This window comes from Antechinus flavipes, chromosome 2 (genome assembly GCF_016432865.1).
Source record: "Antechinus flavipes isolate AdamAnt ecotype Samford, QLD, Australia chromosome 2, AdamAnt_v2, whole genome shotgun sequence".
NCBI lineage: Eukaryota > Metazoa > Chordata > Mammalia > Dasyuromorphia > Dasyuridae > Antechinus > Antechinus flavipes.
The window spans coordinates 237,279,820-237,303,642 of record NC_067399.1 but is presented as its reverse complement, the minus strand read 5'-3'; the positions used below and the strand labels follow the sequence as shown (position 1 = coordinate 237,303,642).

Sequence of the window (23,823 nt, the reverse complement as noted above, 5' to 3'; positions counted from 1 at the left end):
AGCTAGGCAATTCCTCAGATGACATGCATGTTATTGAGTCACAAGCCATTCTAACTTGCTAAAACCTGTCATGCTCTATTGATACAACTTTTAAAAACACAGAATTAGCTCCATACCATGATGAAAATGGTTTTGATAGAGGTGAGATAATCCAAAAACACAAATGATAACAAAAAAGTAGAATATGAAAAAAAAAGGTACAAATAAAATGATAAAATTTCAAAGAAGGAAGAGACTGACTGGGATGATTGGGAGGATACCCAGGGAAGCGTTATGGATGAAATGGCTTAGATGGCGTAGGGAACCTTTTTTCTGCCATGGCCCATCTGGATATTCATAACATCAATTGCAGACCATACAAAGTTATCAGCTTAAAAATTCAAGCAGTAGGAAATTATTGTTCCTAGCTTTCAGCTCACCATCACCTGTAGTTGCCTTGACAGGACCAGATCAAATGATTTTATGGGCCTTATACCAACTGCAGGCCAGACATTCCCCACCTCTGGCTTAGAGTGTCCAACTTTTAGCTTTAGAATTTCAGAAGTCATTTGAATCATTCCCTATTTGAAATAGGAATCCTTTCCACTTCTCTCTAATAAATGGGTTTCCTAACTTCTGCTTGAAGAATTCCTATAATGGGGAGTTCACAACTTCTTAAGACAGCCTATTCCTCCTCTAGACAGCTACATTATGATGTTTTTTTCCTTGTATAGGACCAAAAAATGCACACATTCCTTCCCTCAATCTGTTATTCCTAGTGTATCCTTCAAGGCCAAGTAAAAACTATCCAGTACCTCTTTTACTCTTCAAATATTTGAAAATAGTGATCATAAGCCTATTTTGTCTTTTTTCTTTTTCAGATTATATCCAGTTCTTTCAGTCAAGCTTTCTATTAGCATGACTTCCATCAATTTGGGTATGAATTTTGTAACATGTTTGTCAGTTGCAGCAAAGTACAGAAGATTCTGTATTTCCATTAATGCAATATGAGATAGCATAAGCATGTAGGAGAGGACATTTAACTCATACATCAAATTTAGGATTGTTCTTTCTCCCTTATCCCAGTTAAATGGCTTGCCTCCATATGGAGGCAAAATCAAAAAAAAAAAAAAAACCCTTCAAGGTTCTTCCTCTAAGCCTTTTTCTAAGAAATAAGCAAGAATAATAAACTATTTCATTAAAATATAAAAACATTTCATAACAATATACTTCAGGATGAGAAAACAAAAAGAAAACAAAAGTATTTCAAATATAATTGCTTCAAATGTAGTTGGAGTTGGTAAAGGTGTAAGAACTACCTTACATTACTCATAATAATAAGAATAGCTGGTGTTAGTTAAACAAATCAATCATAAATGCAAGAATAAATCTTCTAGGTATGCTATTCTAAGACTGTCTTCAAGTATTTCAAGAATTGACAGGAGAAAGATGGATTTAATTTGTAAAATATGGCCCTAACAGAGAGAAGTGGGAGTGATGAGAGGGAGTTGCAAAGAGGTAAACTTTGACTTTATAAGAAAAACTTCCTAAAAATTAGAGATCCAAAAGTGGAATGGGACATCCTAGGATGTAGTAACTTTCTTCTTACTAGAGATCAAGAAAAATCTGAATGAACATCTGCCATATATGTAGTTCTCACCCTTTTCCAAAAAAGACTGATTTCTGCCAGGAAAAGTGGCAATAAGTTCTTTTTTTTTTTGACATTAAAATTTTTATTTTATTTTATAATAACTTTATATTGACAGAATTCATGCCAGGGTAATTTTTTTACAACATTATCCCTTGCACTCGCATCTGTTCTGATTTTCCCCTCCCTCCCTCCACCCCCTCCCCTAGATGGCAAGCAATCCTATATATGTTAGATATGTTGCAGTATATCTTAGATACAATATACGTTTGCAGAACCGAACAGTTCTCTTGTTGCACAGGGAGAATTGGATTCAGAAGGTATAAATAACCCGGGAAGAAAAACAAAAATGCAGATAGTTCACATTCGTTTCCCAGTGTTCTTTCTTTGGGTGTAGCTGCTTCTGTCCATCATTTATCAATTGAAACTCAGTTAGGTCTCTTTGTGGCAATAAGTTCTAAGCAGAAGTTGGCCACTCTGCTTTCCTCAGAGAGAAGAGGTATAAGACTAGAATTAAATTTATTTACTTCCTTAAATACTTTTAGTCTAAAAGAAGTTATTTTTAATTTCAAGTTGGACTACTGATCATTATCCCTTTTACAAGGAAAGCTTTCCTTCATGCTATGTATCCAAGACTTGATTCTCTTCCCCCCAAATGCCAGTTCCACAATACACAAAGCAAATAGTGAATAACCAACTTATTCAAAGCAATAACAAACAGATACCAGAAATATTCATATAAGAATACATACCAAACAATACACAGAATACACGAACTCTCTCACTGGGAACAAAATAAGTCAGCTGACAAAAGATAGCCCAAGATGTCATCTAAGGAAACATTCCCTTATGATAGAGACATGATCACTACATGTTGGCTTCCACCTAGAGTCCTTCTCTTACTTCATACCTCTCAAGAAAGTCATACCTGTTTATCTTTTCTCTCAAAACTTAAAGCCAAAAGGTTAGGATTTCTCTCCAATCAAGCTCTTACCAATTCTATCTAGCAGCAGGAATGAAGCATTAAATAATCAGTCTCCACCAATGATTCTTCATTCCCATACTTTGAGGTATATATTATACTAAAAAAATTTATTATTGTTATATAAAATTGTACATCTCTCAAGTTTATTGTGAAGAAATCACTTTGTAAAGTTATATTAGATGAGAACCATTATTATTAATTTTTTCTCAGAAAAACATGAACAAGGGAATAAGATGACAAAGCATGGATGAGTTTTGATCTGTGCCAGAGAAAAACTACATTAATTAGCTCACCAAATCATTGAACTACTAAAATGAGAATTCTCTATATGTTGCAAATGTAACTGGTAACTAATTTGTTGTTTTCTTTTAAATTAATGACTGAGTTTTTGATTGACTACCCAGGAAAAGTGTCAGTATGGTATATAACATATAAAGATGTCATATAGTTGTACAGAAAATATTATTCATCAAGTATCAATGCATAACAATATTTCAAAGCCATAACCTTCACAATATACCATGAAGGCATTTACTAAATTATAAAAGAATAGAGAAAATGTAGTTTCAGAAATGGGAGAGTTCTAGGAACTTGCAGTCCCATCAAAACAGGGAAACATTCTCTCCAACATACTTAAGAAGTTATCCACTTCTTCTAAAAAATGTCCAGTGAAGGGAAACCCACTATCTCCCATGCTAGCTTACTCTACTTTTGGTTAGCTCTAATAATGAGGAAAATTTCTCTAACGTCTATTCCAAATCTTTGTCCCTACAAATTATATCTAATGATTCTTTAAAACTAAGGTTGTCCAAAATTTTTAACTAGTGTTGATAGGAAATGTTGAATACTTACAAATACTTATACATTGATAAGAATAACATTTTACAATCCAAAAGACATTAAAAATTTGTGAATAAACCATATCTACAAATACTGAGCTCTCTGTCTCTCTCTTTTTCTCTCTCCGTCTCTCTCTCTCTTTTTCTCTGTCTTTCTCATAAAAATCACTTTGGGAGCAATGTGGGAAATGGACTAGAGCATGTAGACATTTTGAGCCAGGTCACAATATGAAGCTATTGCAATAATCCAAGTAAGAGGTGATGAGGGCCCACACTAAAGTGGTACACACATGGATAGAAAGGAGATGGAAGCAAGAGATAATGTGGAGGTAAAAATAACAAGATTTAGCAAATGATTGGTGTTTTATATATATGATAAAAGAGAATGAAATTGTGGTCCTGACAGCAGGATGAATACAGAGAGGACTGGCGAGACTTACATGAACTGATGCTAAGTGAAATAAGCAGAACCAGGAGATCATTATATACCTCAACAATGATACTGTTTGAGGATATATTCTGATGGAAGTGGATCTCTTCGATAAAGAAAGTTAATTCAGTTTCAATTGATCAAAGATGGGCAGAAGCAGCTACGCCCAAAGAAAGAACACTGGGAGATGAATATAAACTGCTTGCATTTTTGTTTTTCTTCCTGGATTATTTATATCTTCTGAATTCAATTCTCCCTGTGCAACAAGAAAACTGTTCGGTTCTGCACACGTATATTGTATCCAGGATATACTGTAACCCATTCAACATGTAAAGAATTGCTTGCCATCTGGGGGAGGGGGTGGAGGGAGGCAGGGGAAAAATCGGAACAGAAGTGAGTGCAAGGGATAATGCTGTAAAAAATTACCTTGGCATGGGTTCTGTCAATAAAAAGTTATTTAAAAAAAAAAAAGAGAAAGCCTACTAACCTTTCAGGTCTTTAAGCAACTCTCTAAGACTCTAAGTTGCAAAGAAATCATTAACCTGCTTTGGTCAGCACAGCTGAAAATAAAATGTTCCCTTCAAGATCAAAAAAAAAAAAAAAAAGAAATTGTGGTCCTAAAAGGTTGGAAGATGGTGTCTTCAGGCCGTCTAACTTCAGAATCAATACTCTGGCAGCTAGGTGGTGCAGTGGATAGAGAGCTGGACCAGGAGTCAGGAAGACCTGAATTTCAGTTCTCCCTCACACACTTAATAGCTTTGTAACTAATAACCTCTGCCTACCTCAGTTTCTTCAATTATAAAATGGCAATAATAACAGCACTTACCTCATAGTGTTGTTTTGGGAGTCAAATGAAATATTTGCAAAATACTTAGCACAGGGCCAAAAATACAATATGCATTTTAAAAATGCTTATTCTTTTCCCCCTCTCCTCAACACAAATATAAAAATTTGGAAGTTTGAGGAAAAGATAATGTGTTCAATTTGGGAAATGCTGAGTTTGAAAGGTCCATAGAAACCATTCGAAATGCTTTGTAAACAGTTTATGATAAGAGATTTGATTTCCAAAGAGTGACTAGGATTCGATATATAGATCTGAAAGTTCCCTAGATAGAGATGATTATTTTGCTCTTGAAAGCTGATGAGGTCACCAAATGAAAAAATGTAGAAAGAAATGAGGAACCATGGAAAAGCTTTCAAGTACACCTGCAGTTGGGGGAGGTGGGGAGAGTAATGACCAAAATGATGAGTCAGCAAAGCAAACAGAGCAGACAGGTGGAAGAACCAGGATGGAGTTGGATTATGAAAACCCAGGGAAGAGAGACTATTCAAGAGAAAAGAGTAGGCAATGGGGCCAGTCTGCAGAGAGATCCAGAAGGTTGAAGAGTGAAAAAGCACTACTGGTTTTGGTAATTAAAAGATTAGTAACTTTGGAGAGGGAAGTTTGAGTTGAGTGATGATTCTTTAGGTTACTACCTCTCTTTTTTACTCCTCACTATATTCATAATTTCACAAAATGAATGAGGATACATACTTTCTCATCTAAGAAAAAAATTAGCAGTATAGTCTGGCATATTTGACTGTTAGAAAGTTAGTTGGGAAAGAGTGGTTCCTATTGGGACAATTAATCTCTTATTGTTAGTCCATGAAAAGTCTACTGTTAAACTATATTAACTGTGATTAAGGCATCTCAGATATTGTCCATTCAGAATAAAGAATTTAAGTGTGCCAGATTCACTCAGACTTCACTAATAACCTGTTCTGTGCACCCAGACTTCAACAAGCTATTCTCGAAAAAGCTCAAATCATGAATTGATTTCGACATTATCAGAAGACCATCAATAACCATAGTGAGTCACTATTCTAAAGTGTTTAAATAACCAGAGACAATTATAAAACTCTCATTACGTTGGAAGCTCAGTGTGCTCTGTTCCATTGTGGCTCTAAAGGAAATGGTGAGTTACAAGTTTTAAAAACTTGATAACACAAATGAAAAGCCTGCCTAGTCCATAATGACTCAATCTTCTGTAAAATACTGTCCATTTTTAAGTGATTCTGATCTCATTATTGGTAGAAAGACTCAGCTTTGAGAATAAAATTCCCTGCCAGCAAAGGTATTTCAGAATAGTCTATTGTCGAGAGGAACATATGGGAACAGCATATGGGGAACTCTCTATTTTTCCATATCTATATTCATAAAGGTACATGCAATGTTACATCTATATCAAGTGAAGTTCCACTTTAAGGAGAATGTTTAATCATAACATCCACATTATATCAGAGCCTTCAAGACATATCATGCTTCTCTAATGATATAGTATAAAGGGTGAAAGGAAGTGGGCTAGTCTCATAACAACAACAAATGATGAAAGATGAATAACCCAAGTGTAGGACTGCTGTTCACAACTTAATAGATGAACCAGAAATAAAGACTACAGGCACACTAAGTAGAACATTTATGGGGGATTTATGGAATCAGACAAGAATCATTGAGATGAGAAAGCACAGAGATTATTATTTATTGTGAGAGATCTTAATAAAAGTTTGTTAAACTGAATTGGTAGTGGGGGCTACACCAATGAAATCAAGGATGCTTTGGAATATCAAATGCTTTGTTCAGATAATGAATCATAGCCTTACTAAATAACTATTTAACCATTTAAAACTAAATAACTATCTAAAAGCTTAAATCCAAACTTTATCTAGACAAAAGAAAATCCTTAGCAATTTTTTTCCCACTGTAGTGGCCCATTTTTTAATGGGGGAAGGGAAGAAAAGAGAGGTTTGAGATAGAAGTATGTATTTATGATTCCATCTTTATAGGGAACTCTATATATGGAGACTGTCTAAAAAATTAAATAAGCAACTTGTCTATACTTTATAGTCTTAGGAAGTTGTCTGGGAGAGCTAAGGGAATAAGTGAATTCCCTATTGTCACAAGGCCAGTGTATGTCAAAGGCAGAGCTTGAACCCAGGCCTTTGTGATTCCAAGATTGATTTCCCTATCCAGTATGCCACACTATCTCTTTTAAAATATTATTACTTAATTGAAGCATATTCTTTTTTTTTCCTTCAGGGTTATTTTTGGGGAAAGGGGGAGATTTATGTTTTCTTTCAAAATATGACCTTTATGGAAATATTTTGCATAACTTCATATGTGCCTTTTTAAAGGAGGTTGAGGGGGGGTGAGGGAGAAAATCTGAACTCAAAATTTTAAAAGCAAATATAAAAATTGTTTCACATGTACCTGAGGAAAATAAAAGTATAAAAAATAAAATAATACTCTTGCTTATCATTGTAAAAGATCCCTTATGATTATGGGTAATAATCATGTTATCTTATCTTGGTAAAAGATTTTATAGTTTGAAAAGTACTTTTACATACAGGTAGTCTATTAGAAAAAGAACTTTAGGCTGGAACCTGGTGGTCTGGTTCTAACATTAATTTTATGTATGCAAGTCACCCTCTCCTAAGCCTGAACTCTCATTTTTGAAAATTATCAATAATAAATACTTGTCCTACCTGCCTCACATTGTGGGGAAAGCATTTTGTAAATCTAAAAATGTTACATATAAATGAGTTATTATTATACAGTATCCTATTTGATTTCCTATAACTTTAGTGAGATTGGCAGGACAAAGGTTATCTCCATCTTTCAGACAAGGAAATTAAAATTCAAGAGATATAATAATTTGCCCAAAGGTACAAATTACTAAGGAATGCTTAGATTCTTCTCCAATATTTTGCTTGCTTATAGGCATAAGGCCTCCTGAAAATGTATAAGTGTGTTTTTTTTTAAAGCATAATATATGAGCCTTTTGTACTTTATAGTTTTTTACATCTTGACTCATTTTTTAAAAATAGATTTTTATTGATACTTTTAATTTTCTCACTACCTAGATTTTCCTGTTTCCTTCTGATTCTTACCCTGCCAGAGAGCTAATCCCCCTTTTTAAAGTATTTTCTACATCTTCTGCTAAATTGTCATATAATCAAATTTTGTTAAGAAATTACATATTGAATCTTTAACTAAAAATTTCATCAGAATAATAAAGCATGGAAGTGTAGATTGACTCACAGTGCCACCTAGCACTTTTTTTTTCTAATTTATACTATTATAAAAGCTTGAAATGAAGCCAATCATAAATAAATATAATATTAAAATGTGAGTTCTACAAATTCAGTAAAATATATTTTTCTTCATTCTTTTAAATGCTTAGTGAATGGATATTAGGTGAAAATGAAATATCAAAAAGTAAGTTTTTTTTAATAAAAACCAATTCATCAATGATAAAAAAGGGAAACTACCAATAAGAGATATCAGATATCTTTATAAAAATTTGCTATCCAAGGTATAGAGTATAGGAAATGAATATAATACATGTTTGTGTTATATGTATATAAATGTATATATGTACATTTATGTAAGTGTGCATATATGTGTACATAAAGAGTCATTCTTCAGTAGATAAGTGGTCAAAGGATATTAGTTGTAATATTCTTCCCTAAATTATGTTCTCTGGAAGCAGGTTTCTTGGGGAGCTTCTGGAGCCAGCCTTAGTTTCAGTTCATTGTAATCACCCTGAACACAGCCAGAAGTTAAAAGTCCAGATCCTTTATTTTCTCTTTCCAAGTATTGTCTCCTTCCTGAGGCCCAGTTAGCTTTCTTAGAGGCCTATCTCTCTCCTTGGTTCCAAGAGCTCCTGCTGCTAGTCCTTTGCCTCTGCCAGCTTTAGCCTCTCTTCCTCCGAATGTCTCCAGCCAGCACAAAGGTGGAATCTGACTCCGCCTCCGAGAGTGGGCTTGTGGGTCTCCAGAAGTGCATTCTGGTTGAGGCTCCTAGCTTATATATGCTTTCTTAAAGGTGTGAATCTTGTGGAACTCTTAATAAGTACTAAGTACATGTAGAGAACTGTTAAGCACCCTGCTAAACAACCACTGTCTCTATCAATTCCATTGACTTAGCACCTTGTAAGAATTCTAACAATTAATACATCTCTCAAAAGAAAAATTACAAACTTTCTACTTGATCCTTTTCTTTTATTTTACTCTTAACTCCATACTTGACAATATTTTGAAAATTTACCCCAAACCCCCAGTGAGAAATATATAAATCAAAACAACTCTGAGGTTTCACCTCCCAACAATACCTATTTGTCCCAAAGTTGATAAGGATGACAAAAATATACAAAAAGTCAATTTTCATAAGGGAGGCCAGAGAAAGCCACACTTACATTCGTACTTTAAAATAGAGGCAGAGCTAGGACTTGGTCTATACTAGTCTAGAAGGCAATTTCAAGTTTGAATCCTTAAATGGTGATTAAAATGTTCATTTTCTGAATGTGAAAACTAAAGTTCTTCGAGAGGCCAAGATCACCAACTCAAGTAAGTGACACCCTCCTGACTACTAGTTCAGTGTTCTTTCTACTCACTATGACAGTCTGCTTATATTAATAAGTGTTGGGATCTAACAGCTTCATTATATTTTAAAGCTTACTGTGAAAGCAGTATATGAATGAGTTGAATACTTTCACTAAAAAATTTTAAACTTCTTTAGAGAGGAGCTCCTGTTAGTCAATAGCATCTAAAAAAGCATTAGACACAAAGGTCCAACATTTACAGCATTGAATTTTTTCCTAAACACTATAATCTGTTTATACTTGATACAGATTATATTTGGCAATGTTGGTCCTCTTTTAGTTGTGAAAATAGTTTACCAAGAATCTGGTCCCAATTTAACTATTTTTATTTAGTTGACTGATAATCTGTTTTAAAGTCAAACAGATATTTCTAACCCATGGTCACACACTGCTAGAATGGAGGCCAAGCATGGAGTCAAGTGAAAAGAGAGGAAAAGGATGAAGTAGGAAGGTTGGTATGTTTTTATACCATGTCTATATATCTGACAATAGATTTCATGTGCCTTGCAAGGATCAAACTACTTAAGTACAAAGGGAACCATCAGCAATTGAATGGCCAAGAAGCAATGAATTATTTGACTAAGAAAGGCTAAACAAACAGAAAAATATAAAATGGCCTTCAATAATGTGTGGTTCCCTTCCCTTTCTATAATGAAAATAGCAGAAAAATGGACAAAGGCAGAAGAGAATTACTATTTTTTAACTATCTAAATAAATATCAACTATGGGTATTCTAAATATGATACTTATCCAGTGACTAAGTTGATATTATACAAAAACTGAATCATATAGCATGTACTTATTGGAGGACTTTAACTAGCATTTTGGAAACTGGGATGAGTTCAGGAGAATGGCTTATCAAATTGTTTTCTGAATACACAATTCTGCTAATAAAGCACTTCTATGGGAAAAAAACAAAAAACAAAAAAACAGACATTATAGCTGTCTTCAAACATTAGAAGAATTGTCTTGTAGAAGAAGATTTAGATCTAGTCCATTTAGCCCCAGAAAACAAAATTGACGGTAAGGAATAGAAGCCACAAAACCAAATTTAGGCTAAATGTTGGGAGAAACTTTCTATTAGAGCTGTCCAAACAGACCACCTTCATAGGTAATGAGTCCCTCATCTTGGAGAAACGGGAGTTACTTATCAGGATAATTACTTTATCAGGTACTTTGTAATGGGAATTCTTCATTGGGTATAATTGAATTAGATGGGTAGTGTCATTCATTCTAACCTCGAAATTCCGTAAATGTGGGTTTACAATAAGGTCTGTCTTACTCTTTGTCTCCCTGTATCCTGTTCATCCTCCACTCATTTAACTTGATTTTCTAAAAGCATTTCAGACCATAGCACCCCTTTGTTAAATTATTTGCAATGGTTCCTTTTTGCCTCTAGGATCAAATATGAAATCAGCTACCTTTTAAAAACACCCTTTAACCTGGATCCTACTTACTTTTATCTTTTTTTTCTTTTTATTTTTTTGTTAGGCCATTGGGATTAAATGACTCCTCCAGGGTCACATAACTAGTTAGTGTTACGTGTTTGAGGCCGGATTTGAACTCAGGTCCTCCAGATTCTAGGACTGGTATCCTTTATGCCATCTAGCTGTCCCTCCTTTGTCTTTTTTTTTAATCTCCCAATGTGTTGCATGACTAAATAGAAATGACCCTAAAAACTATAAGAGTTGAACAGGGTACATCCATACAGAGAAGGTCCTTATAGGAAGTGACAATTTCCAGAGTACAGAAGTTGCCAAATACTTGAAAAGAAAAAAAAAAAAAATCCTGGACATTATTACTATCAAGAAAAGATAACTTCAAGTCTTTCTTTTATCTTTACAGAAGCTGCAAGAATTCTCACAAGGCATCCTTGAAAAAGGTTTAAGTAGTAGTACACACACACATATACATATTCTATTGCAAAGCACATCTATATAGTCAGAAAATTGACTAAAAGATATATATATATATATCTTTTATATATAAGATTCTACTGAGACTATTACAAAAAGCATCGGAAGAACAAAATGCTCCTTCAAAGATTTTCAATAGGGTGTCTCCCAAGCATATGTCAAACTCAGACCAGATTCCTTGAAAAAAAATATTAATAGTTAAGGGCAACCACTACCTGTCATGTTAAGGACATAGGGAAATGTATTCTTGCTAGAGAATTTTGGCATTATCATGAAGGATGTCCAGCAAAGTCCAAATGGAAGAGGGAGGGTGGAAGGGAAGACACTGGGGAGGCAAGTCATCACCTGATGGCCAGCTCTGGTGATGAGCTTTTCTAGCCCTATAAAGGTGGTTTTCTGACATCATATATGCCTATATCCAAAACCTAGCCTTACTATATTAAAGCATATCCTCATCATAATATGTTAAAGAAAAAAGAATATTGGCCTACATGATTTACAATAAAGTACCTTCCAAATCTTAATACTGTGAATGGTTTGACTTATGTGAGTTTTCTCTACTGGAAACCCAAGGTTATTTACTACCATGAGGGACTAAAGGAACACTGGGGTAAAAGTACACTTTAATACTTTAGTTCATATTTGTAAATAGTTTTAATTTTAAGGCCTATTTATTTCTTGTACTTTTTATACTCTATCCTGGATTATTTGAGTATTTATCTTATCTATTAGTCTGTCAAAAACAGGATTTAAAATTATTCTATATCCAAGGCATTTTAATTTGGAGAAAAAGAGATACACATGGCATAGTCCCCCATGCCTTCCTATGTGATTGCCTCCAGGACAATTTAGGTAACATTTCTAGAAATTCAAGGGAACAAAATCACAATTATGTATAGTTTGGGTTAACATTCTAGAACAGTTACCATCCCACAGATCCTAGCCCACTTTCCCTTCAGCAACCAATAAGTTTCTCCCCAGAGAGCAGTTTCAAGAATCAAAACTGAATAGGTGGGAAGAGTGTCTCCCTTTCAATTGGCCACTAAGACTCACTTAAAATAGTGAGAAGATAAAAGTCTTATCCAAAGTGTTAAACTTAATTATCCATATTAATCTATTTTCCTAAAAAAAAAAAATCTTAGTTTTCATAACATCCATTTTCCCAAAAGGGAAAAACTGGGAGTTTGAGGCAGTTGAAATATTATTTAATATGTCTATAGAAAATAAAAAGGTTCTAATATGCTTTCATAATAGGAAAAACCATTCCTCATTATTTCTTGAATTTAAATGGCTTGTCTTATCAGAAGACAGTTCACTGAAGTGCTTACATACTGTTAACATTTTGTTTGGGACTTTCTTTTCTCAAGTACTTTGTAGTCAAGAAACCTGGATACAGATTTTGATTCCAACACTTACTAAATTATAATTGAGACCAAAAAGTTACTAATTTTCTGAGCTTTGCCTTTCTCTAACAGGGTTATTGTGAGAAAAACCATTGGCAAACCTTAAAATCCCAGATAAACTATGAATTACTTAGTATTATTTTTCTACTCTTCCCTACAAGGCAGATATCAACCGTTTTCTCCAAACTGATAAAATGGAAAAAATAATTCAGAATCATTTAAAAGGCTAAAAGACAAGTGATTATTTGGACTTTACTATCCTCATCTCACTCAGATTTATAGGTTAACCTATTAGCAGATCCCTAAAATACATCACAGGAAATTTGAATAGCACCAGTCTCTACTTGGGAGTGTACTAATAATTAGCATGTAACACCAGACCCACAAACTTCTTCAGGCTGTCTGTTGCCATCAGTCTCCTTTCAGAAACTAATCTAAAGGTTTAAAAAAAGTTTCACCTCCACTCATTTAATTCAAAACTGTCTTAGATGTTCACTTAACCAAATTTCCAAGTACAAAAGTCTGTGGGAAATGATAGAAGAGAACTTTTACAGAATGAAAGCTAATAGTCCTACAACCCACTAACGATGTCCTTGAAAAGTACTTTACAATATTCAAAGCAGGGAAAACTTTTAAAGTTCTGGGGTATTTAACTATTATTTGACAGTCAAAGAATTAACAATTTCAAGGATCCCAAAAAATAAGTACTCATTTACCCATTCAGTTTTGACTTAAGCAACAAACTTTTTGAACAATACCAAGTAATTCTATTGTATGAGGCATATAATCAAAGTGTCATTCTAATTTTGTTTCAAGGAATTTGAATTTTTTCAACTGGATGCATTTAAATTCCATAGAGCTCACAAAAAAGTCAAGTTGGTACCTAAATTAAGTGCTTAAGGGCAAAAGAACATTCCCCCCACACAAAAATCCCTAGAGAAACCATTCATTGTAGAACCATCTGACTGCTTTAACAATCAATTTTCTTTAATAGGGCAGATGAAAGCATATATCCAGAGACTACCATTTTTAACCTACTCCCAATCCTTTTTTAACTAGATAGCAGTAGTAAAGGATTCATTCTATAAATAAAGGTTGTCTTAATACAATTAACTTTTGAAAAAAAAATTTACTTATGGAAAAAAAGATCATCTTCCAACACCCCTTCCCTCACCATTATTCACATTATAAATACTTCCTTGAAGTAATTTTGAAATCCATGATTGCAAGAGGCGCTTTTTGCATCATCTATTTCATACAAATGAATTACACAACTCAATACTGTGGAAATGTTGGGTCTATTTTGGTGGCCCAAGCCATGAGACCGCCCATAACATCTCTGGCCAATAAGGAGTCCAAATCTTTGATTGACAAGCTCTGCAGGACCTTCACGGCTTTTTGAGAATCATTCCCCAGTTTGCAAATCACATAAATGGGGAAAAGTGTCCCTTTCTGAATATTCTGCTTTCCTTTCCTAACGGCGTCTCCTAAAAGTTCCAGGCTTTTGGCCTCTCTCCGCTCCAAATGGCTCAAAGGAATGTGGAGGGCATGGGGAAGGCAACAGATGTCCACCTCCACCTTAGGTCGCACATCCAGCAGCAGGTGAGGCTGCCCCGCGTCCAACACCTGCTTGTAGTGGACAACAGAAACCCGCTCCTCCTGGGAAAGCAATCGCAAACTACGGCACTTATCGGTGGCCGAGGAGCCGCAGAAGGCTTCATAGTCCTGGAGACGGGTCACCGTGGGCTGGTCCCCACACACCACACAATCTGACCGACGGCCCCGAAGCTGAATGCAGCGGAACTGACCACCAAGAGCATCAAAGAGCAAGAGACTGCCGCTATAGGAGGGCCCGAGACCAGCGGCGATCTTGATCACCTCGAGCGCCTGCAGGCAACCGAGCACTCCGGGCACCACGCCCAGGACACCTCCATCAGCGCAGTTGGTCACCGTCTCGGCCGGGGGTGGCCTGGGGAAGACACAGCGGTAGCAGGGCCCATCTTCATAGTGATAGACTGTGAGCTGGCCCTCCAGACGCAGCGCGCTGGCCGAGACCAGAGGCCGGCCGGCCAGCACGCACGCGTCGCTGACCAGGTAGCGAGTGGGCACGTTATCCGAGCAGTCGGCCACCACGTCGTAGAGGCGGACGAGGTCCAGCGCAGTAGCCGGGGTGAGGGCTTCGGCGTACGGAACGCACTGCACAGCTGAATTGAGGCGCTTCAGAGCGGCGGCGGCAGAGTGCGCCTTGGCCTGGCCCGCCCGCCCTTCGCCATGCAGGACCTGCCGGTGCAGATTACTCAGCTCCACCACATCGTGATCTATGAGGCCCAGGCGGCCTACTCCGGCAGCCGCCAGATACTGGGCCAAGGGACAACCCAGGCCGCCGCAGCCTACCACCAGCACCGATGAGGCGGCCAGCCGCAGCTGTCCGCGCACCCCCAGCTCCGGCAGGACGAGCTGTCGGCTGTAACGAAGAATTTCCTCCCGAGATAGGGCAGCCTTCGGCGGCAGCGGGGCTGATCCTGGCGCCTGCCGTGTAAACTGCTCCGCTGTTGCTGCCTCCAGGCGTTGCCTGAGGAGCTTTAGCTCCTCTTCACGCAAAGCAACTTCAGCCTCCAAGGCGAGCACCTCTTCGCTTGCCGCCATGCTGTTCTAACCTGGCCTTTGCCTCGGGACGTGCTTCCGCTTTCGTCTCCTAGCGACTGGACCAAACCAAATGTTGGGGGGGTGGAGGATCGAGTAGCATGTTAAGAGCGATAGATCGGTTTTTACACGTCAGCCTAGTGATTGTCCATAATTTGTAAAAGGTTATCATCCTAATGAAAAATAATTTTCAAAGGGGCTGTGACAAGAACAAGAGAATAAGGCCAAGTTGGTCTTTTTAAGTCTTCCTCTATTTGAAATATTCCTACCCAATTACATCCCTACGGCACTTTCCCGTCTCCGCGCACTGCACGCTCTTTTTTACGTAATTCCGATTCCGGTAGATTGCAGTTCCGCCATGGCCTCCCACAGCGATATCTCTGGTAGTGCAGGGTCTCAGCGAAGAGGAGTGAAGAATCCTGCAGCACAGGCTACTGGAACGGATAAGTACTCGGTGCTTCTCCCCACCTACAATGAACGAGAGAACTTGCCTCTCATCGTGTGGTTGTTGGTGAAGAGCTTCGAAGAAAGGTACTGCCCCGGACCCCCTCTCGGGAAGGATGAGCTGGCCGTCCCTCTGCGGCTCCAGCCTGTCTTTTCCAGCGACCCCCTTCCCGCTTCCTCCAAGGCTTTTTGTTAGCTCCCTTTAGAAAGATAGCCTCTTCTTTGAGGGCTGATTAAGTGATCGCGAACTATAATGGCGGCTTCCTCCCTGGGGGACTCGTTCTGGGCGGCTCTCCCAGGAATCCTCCCCCCGCGGCATTGGAACCTCCTTCTGTCCTTTTCCACCCCCCACCCCACCCCCTGCGACTCGGCATGGTCCCTTAGGTTGCCTGTGGGCAAGAACCAAGATTGAGCCTGGCCTTCATTTCTGCCTAAACGCCTCAGACTGAAGAGTGATTAAATTGCCTATCCGTGGGTAAAGACGTGGATTAACATTCTGGCTCCCAAGATTTGGGCCTCCCCCTCGGAATTGACACAGGTACTACAGAATAGAGAGAGGAAGCCTAAATCCTTCCACCCCAGTGTTCCGGCTCCCGTGAGCACTTACACAAAAGAATGAGGTTTGTGTGTGTGTTGTTTGAATAATAGAAACGGAATAGAAATAGAAAATAACTCTTCCATACAGACATAAATGCATTTTTACTTAAATGTACACATGTTACACTTATGTTTACTACATGTATGGGTATGTCATTTTGCTAACAGCTAGTAGATTGTGTTTAGCATAAATTGTCGTTTAAAATTGGGCAAAGAAGATTAGTTTTATTTTTATTACAAAATATCCCAAGCTTGACAGAAGATCATACAGAATTGCAGAGATGTGGACCCTCTATTAATTCAATTTTGTGTAGCTGTGTAAAGTCGGACATAGTTTATAATCCTAACTTTAATACTTGTTACCACCTTGACCTTGAATAAGTCATTTCTCATCCTCTTAATGAAAGGTTTAGACTAGCTCCTTCCAGTTCAAAATCTCTTATACTGATTTGGAATTAGAAGCTTGAAAAAATTAACAGCTTCAAAGCTAACATCACTTTCAATTAAGAATCACTACCAATTTATAAATCAACAGGTTTCCTGGTCATCTGTTTAGTTGTAGAATATATTAAAGATAATAGAGTGTAGAACTAAAAAGGATTCATCTTCGTTATCTTACAAGTGAGAAAATTGGTCCTGAATGGTTAAAAGAGTTAACTAAGATGGCAATTCTGATTTAATATGGGGAGTGAAGGACTTAAAAGACCAGGGAATTTTGATCTTAAGATCGTCTACTTATAAATATGCAGCTTTGTTGGTTGAGGGCCCATTTGAACTATATGAATTACAAGACTTTTTTTCAGCAATACTTGTGATTCAGACATTGGATTCCAAGTCCTTTGATTTCAAAATCTCAGTTTTTTTCCTATTACACCATAGTTCTTGGTGTCATGCATTTTAAATTAAAATGTGTGATGATAGTACAACACATATGTAAATGAATTTTTTTTTAATTAAAATATAAAATATCAAGTTGATTTCATTGGCCATAGTAGTTTCAGGAAAATAGATTTTTCATACTTTTGCTACCTAATTTTCCAAGTATTGGGTGAAAAGTGTTTTCTAATGCTGGATTTATTTTTAGTGAACATATCCTGTAATATTTTTGAAAACTGTTCACATCAGACAGTGACACAGTAGGTACAGCACTGGACCTAGAGTCAGGAAGACATAATTTCCCTAGGAAAATGACCCTAAGGAAATAATTTAATCTCTCTGTCTCGGTTTCCTCAACTGTAAAAAAAGAATAACAATCATACTTTCCCAGGCTTGAAATGAGACAATATTTGTAAAGAGCTTAGCACAGTGGTAGCATAGAGTAGGTAATTAATATTTTATTTACTTCATATCTGTTGACTGTTTATACATTGAAGAATGCTTTTTAATCTTATATACAGTCTATAAGTCAGCTAACATTAATTTGGCATTTATTATGTGCCAGACAGTGTGATAAATTTTAGAATTACAAAGAAAAGAAAAAAAAAATTCCCTCCTCTCAAGGAATTTATAATCTAATGAAGGAGACAACATGCAAACAGCTATGTACAAACAAAATAAATATACAACAAATAGATTATTAGGGGAAAGTCACTAAGAGTCAGGGAAACTGGAAAAGGCTTTTGCAGAAATTGGGACTCTAGTCGATAGGAAGGAAGCCTGGGAAGTTAGGGAGGCAGAGATGAGGATTAAGAGAATTGTGGATGAAAGGGGGTGGAAGTAGAGATAGCAAAAATTCCTGAAGTCTAGAGATGGCTGTCATGTTTGAGGAAAGGCAAGGAGACTAGTTCACCCAAGTCTAAGTATATGGAAGGAAAAATAGATGTAAGACTAGAAAGGTAGGAAGGAATACATTGTGAAGGGCTTTGAAAGCCAAATAGTATTTTATATATTTGATTCTGGAGTTAATAGTGGAGCCATTAGAATTTATTGCACAGGAGAAGGAGACTACAATCAAAATTGTATTTTTTGTAAGATTGATAGCTAAATGGAGGATAGAATGGAGTAAGGAGAGACTTGAAGACTAGGAGATTATCAGGCTATACAGCAGTAGACCAAATGAGGTGACTGCGGCCTATATCAATGTCAGAGGGGAGAAGGGGTTCTATAGAAAAGAGGTTATAAAGTTTAAAACAATAGTATATGACCAGTGATTGGATACAGGGGGATGAAATAGAATGAGGAGTTAAGGTTTCCTAGATTGCCCACTTGGATGCCTAAGAGAATGGGTAGTACCCTCAAGAGTAATAGGGAAGTCGGGAAGACAAAAGGGTTTGTAGAAACAGATAATGATTTCAGTTTTGAACATGTCAAATTTAAGAAGTCTTTTGAATTGTTTTGAGTTGTCTGAGTTGGAGATGCTAGACTGATGGTTGGCAGGACAAGTATATCTAAGAATCAACTATATAGAGATGATCATTTAAACCACAAAAACTTATGAAATAATTTGTATTAGTTTCACATGTATATCTAATATCAGACCCTCATCAGAGATACTTAAAATAAGGATTTCTTTTTCTATCTAGTTTCCATTATATTCTGCTGTAGTTGCATTGATTTAACTCATGCAAATTTTTTTTCATTTTTTATTATCTAAATGATCTCTTTTGAATTTTATGATTAACTTTATAGCTACCTAATCTGGTTCTCTTCCAATTTTTATTTTATGTAACATTTAATAATATGTTACTATAGTCATTATAGTGACTATCACAGTATTAAACTCTATTTTAAAGACATATAAAATGACTTTGGACTAAATAGTAAGATTTTACACATTAAAAAGCTGCAGTTGACAAGAGCTAAAATAACTTTCCCATTAATCTTAATGAGATCTTGGTATAATCAGGACTAGAACCCAGAGCTCAGTCAGTCATCCAAACTGATCAGTAATCTTTTATTCATAATTCACTGCCTCTTGATATATTCAATTCAGACTCTTCCAAAGTAGATAGAATATTTGAGGATTAGCTACACCCAGGGAAAGAACTCTGGGAGATGACTATAAACCACTACATAGAATTACCAATCCCTCTATTTTTTTCCACCTGCATTTTTGATTTCCTTCACAGGCTAATTGTATACTCTTTCAAAGTCCTACTCTTTTTGTACAGCAAAATAACTGTTTGGACATGTATACATATGTTGTATTTAATTTATACTTTAACATATTTAACATGTATTGGTCAACCTGCTATCACGAGGAAGGGGTGGAGGGAAGGAGGGAAAAAGTTGGAACAAAAGGATTTGCAATTGTCAATGCTGAAAAATTACCTATGCATATATCTTGTAAATAAAAAGCTATAATAAAAAATATGAAGTAAAAAAAGAATATTTGAGGATTAGAATAGATTTTTGTTTTTATTAAATGGCACTTTTTCTTTGTAGGTATTCTATATATTTATTTTTATTTTAAAAAGAAATCTTTATTGAAATTTCAATAATTCATTTAGCAAAGTGTGCCAAAAAAAAAATAAACCTCACAGAAGACTTCTTAATTTCACACTTTTTTTTTGGCTGTATATTGGAAATCATGGCCAGAACATCCTGTATATTACCTAGACTCAAAACCAGAATATATCTTAGAACTATTGTGAGCAATAACCTGGATGAAGAGTCCAAAAGAATATTATAACTAAATCAGAGTTAATTAAGAATCTTCTTAATTCTGAATTCTTAAATCTTCATTTTCTATTAGAAGAGTAATCTTTATGATTTCTAACTTTTTAAGCTTATATTATATATATACTATATATAAAGTAAGCACTAAACAGAGTTCTTTGCAATGTCTGGCATTGACAATGTAATTGCTTAAAGAATCAAAATAATTAATCTGGGAAATATTAACTATCATAATTATAAAATAACTTATTTGCACTAAACAGAGTTCTTTGCAATGTCTGGCATTGACAATGTAATTGCTTAAAGAATCAAAATAATTAATCTGGGAAATATTAACTATCATAATTATAAAATAACTTATTTGCAAAAGTATCACTTGTGAAGGTCCCATATATTTCAGTTCCTTTCAATTCTGTTGCTTAAAACTTTAAAAAATAATTTAAAAATAAGAAACCTGTTCAAACAATGCCAGTGTGAGATCCAGGAACCACCAGTTAAGCTTACATACTTGGATATTTTCAGTGTAGAGCCTAGCCCATCCTCCTTTCTTTTCTCCCACACCAAGAATGGAATCAAGCTCAGCTCTGGTTTTCAGCATGAGTTCTAAATGTCTTTGCTTCTGATATGTAAAGAGAAACGGTGTGTATTCTTGCACGTGACACCATCTTCACTCAAAGCAGACAAAACAGAAGCTGGGTAGCTGAAAAATAACTTGTTTTGTTAGCAAGACAAACAGTACTTGTGTCACCTTTTAAATTGAGTACAACAAACTCATACATCTTTTAAGTGCATTTAATGTTAGGGAAACAGTCCAGGAATTCTATATATTTAAGTGATACCTCTTAAAAATAGTTTTAATCAGTGATAGCCTAAATTTCTCCCGGGGGGGGGGAGGGGGGGAGGAGGGAGAAAGGCAGGGGGAGGGGGGGGAGACATTGGTTTCTCTGTGCACACAGTCTCTCAGGTTTTCTTTCCTATTAAAGAAATATACTCCCTTTGGTTATATTACATAGTTCTCTTGCTCCCTCTTCCCCTAAGCCTAGCAAATAAAATTTCTTATTTACAATTTTAACACCTTAGCTATAGTATTTTCCATGATGTTAATTGGGTTGAGCCTATTAAAAACCTTTTTAGCTTTTCTATGTTACAAGAAAAGCTGAAACTGTAATTTATTTCAACAAATAATCAGGCTGGTCCTGAATATTTGATAAAATTTCATCTTTTCTATTAGGCAATTAGAATATGACTCGAGTAAAATATTACTATTTACTTTTGTAATTGTATGGTGTTCCTCATGAATAGTTTACAATTTAAACATTTTTTTTCTCTTTTTAGTAAATAATTTAAATATTTTTTTATTTCAGTGGAAACAACTATGAAATTATAGTCATAGATGATGGCAGTCCAGATGGGACGCAGGAAGTTGCTCAACAGTTGGAAAAGATCTATGGACCAGATAAAATTGTAAGTTAAATTATATTTGTTTTAAACTATATTCTGTTTATTTACAGGAAAGTTGGAGAGTAGTATTGATATTCAATTAATTTACAGAACTTCTAAAGATAAAAAAGTTTATAAATAAGTGAAAACTACCTGGGCTATTTCTTCTTTTGTTTTTTAGTTAGAACTAAAAAATGTTTGATTTTACAAGAAAAATATTTAATATAGAGAAATTTAACTTTTTATTGTTCATCACAGATCTTATGTGAACTTTTTATTTTCATGGTCATTTATACTTCTTTAAAGACAGAGTTTTTTAAAACAGCAGGAGATTTGTGACAAGGAATAGATAATAGATGAATGTTGTGTTTTTTTAAATCTTCACTTTGGGTTTTTTTTTTTTTTTTAATGGAATGTATTCTCTGATCTTTAAAGCAGAGATCATTGCTTTTAAAATCAGTTTCCCTATTGGCATCATAGAACTTTTTAGAGAATAATGATAGCGTTCTACACCACATATTCAATGTTGTATATATACAGCATTAAACAACCAGAATGCCTTATCAGCTGTTTGTTATAGAGAGAGAGTGGCCCCAAAAGTCTTATTGCAATTTTGTTATTAATAGCTATATCATGTCAGAATTAATACTAAAACCAAGCTCTTTCATGGGATAGTGGCCATGAAATTTTTCTTTTTATGTAAAGAAGTTAACTTAAGTATCCATAGTGTACAGTTATTATAAGGATAGAGGATGGACTTGTGATTTCATTAATATAGAAACCCCCCCAATCCTTCCACTAATAGCTGTCAAATTTCTACAATACATAGTCTTAGTAATTGTGAATTCCCTAGGTTCAGAGTATGACAAAAGCTAGATTTAATTCCAGGTTTTCTTGACTATGAAGCCAGTTTTTTACTTTTTTTTCTTCTTCCATCTTTTACTAGTTCTGTGTATTTTATTTTAATCTCCCATGTAATCCTCTGGAACATAATAAACTAAAACTTTTATTGCATTTCAGAATAATATGTAATTTGGGATACCCTCAATTCTAAGTCTGTATTTACATACTCAAGTCTTATAACTTAATCTTTTTCTTTCCTGCAACCTTTATATTAATAACATTTTATTTTACTGAATATGATTACAAAAATCTAGAATGAATAAATTATACTTAAAGTGCTACAATAAAACTAATTTATAATGTTGGTAGACAGAAGTGTACTTTACTTCATACTAGTTCACATTCATTTATATACCTAATAAGTTCAAAGCACTGTTCTAGGTGCTGAAGATAAAAAATTTAAAAACAAAACAATCCTTCCTCTGAAGGAGCTTAAATTCTGTGGAAAGGAAATTCTGTACAAGGGTATATACACAGACTTACATTTCCCATCTCCAGGCCTTTACTGGTCATCACGAATACCTGCAATGCACTTCCTCCTCAGCCACCACTTCATGGAAATCCTTTCTCCCTTAAAGATGCAACTTAAGCACCACCTTTTATATAACACCACTTTCTTTTTCTTAACTAGCCCAACTATTAGTGCCCTTCCTCCCAACCTTTCTTGTTTTTATATGTTTATAATTGTTCTTTATATTTTGTATGTGTATGTATATACATATACATATACATGTAGAGAAAAATTTATGTATCTCTAAAGGCATTGTACATATATACAGACCCTTGATTCCTCTGTTAGGAGGCAGGCATCCTGAGAATAGCAATTGTTTCATTCTTTGTATTTGTATTCCCAGGGTCTGGCACATAGGAAACATTTAATAAATATTTGTTGTTTAATAAGGTAGTGGAGCCCAGTGGCATTGTTAAATTACTATAATTTGAAGATTTTAAATGTGAATCTCGTGTGGATGGGGAATGTTCTTAATCTTAAAATTTAACTAAGATGATTAAATTAGAAAAATTAAACAATTACATAGGTGCTTAATAAATTTTTGCTTAAGAATTGTTGAAAATTTCAATAATTAATATAGTAACCGTGAAGTAAAATAGTTTTATTTTTGTAATTTTCTTAATTAAGAAAATTATAGTAGAGATATATTATTTCTCCTGAAGTAATGAATTATATATGTATGAAAAATAATCACTGGGGAAAGTTGAATGCATGACAAATTATAATGATTAATAAAGCTGGAATTAAACTTAGGTCTTCTGATTCCAATCCTATTCCTTGTTTCTGTTGAGTAATGCTTTCAGTCATAAAATAGTGCTCTAAAAATTTGGGATTTGATGTGTTAGATCTCAAAATGAGTTACAAATAGTAAATAAAAACACAATTTTCTTGCATTTATATATTATTGATAAATTTTACTTACATTTATAATTACCTCAGCAAATATAATTCATATGGAATGCTAGATACATTTCTAGTATAAAATTTGTGCATAAATTTATTTTTTGGGTAAATTGAACCTGATTTTTTTAATGCAATAAAGTAGTA

General features: G+C 35.2%; 2 protein-coding genes and 1 long non-coding RNA gene across 4 annotated transcripts in view; 2 read left to right on the top strand and 1 right to left on the bottom strand.

Annotated features, from left to right (window-relative positions):
* Positions 1 to 1,888: 1,888 nt before the first annotated feature.
* Positions 1,889 to 23,823, top strand: part of LOC127548918 (uncharacterized) — a 444,700-nt gene continuing 422,765 nt past the window's right edge. The window contains exon 1 of the long non-coding RNA XR_007950483.1: positions 1,889 to 2,063. This is a non-coding gene — a long non-coding RNA (uncharacterized LOC127548918). The remainder of the gene's footprint in view (positions 2,064 to 23,823) is intronic.
* MOCS3 (molybdenum cofactor synthesis 3) lies at positions 13,587 to 15,281 on the bottom strand. The gene has a single exon (XM_051976589.1). It carries the CDS (start codon positions 15,264 to 15,266, stop codon positions 13,896 to 13,898), a length of 1,371 nt encoding a protein of 456 aa, XP_051832549.1. The 5' UTR covers positions 15,267 to 15,281; the 3' UTR covers positions 13,587 to 13,895.
* The window catches only part of DPM1 (dolichyl-phosphate mannosyltransferase subunit 1, catalytic), a 28,882-nt gene continuing 20,646 nt past the window's right edge, over positions 15,588 to 23,823 (top strand). The window contains exons 1-2 of one of the 2 annotated variants that reach the window (XM_051976595.1): positions 15,588 to 15,794; positions 21,287 to 21,386. In XM_051976595.1, coding sequence (XP_051832555.1) covers positions 15,622 to 15,794; positions 21,287 to 21,386 — 273 coding nt within the window. In that variant the 5' untranslated portion in view covers positions 15,588 to 15,621. The remainder of the gene's footprint in view (positions 15,795 to 21,286; positions 21,387 to 23,823) is intronic. The other variant, XM_051976594.1, reaches the window with a different exon arrangement.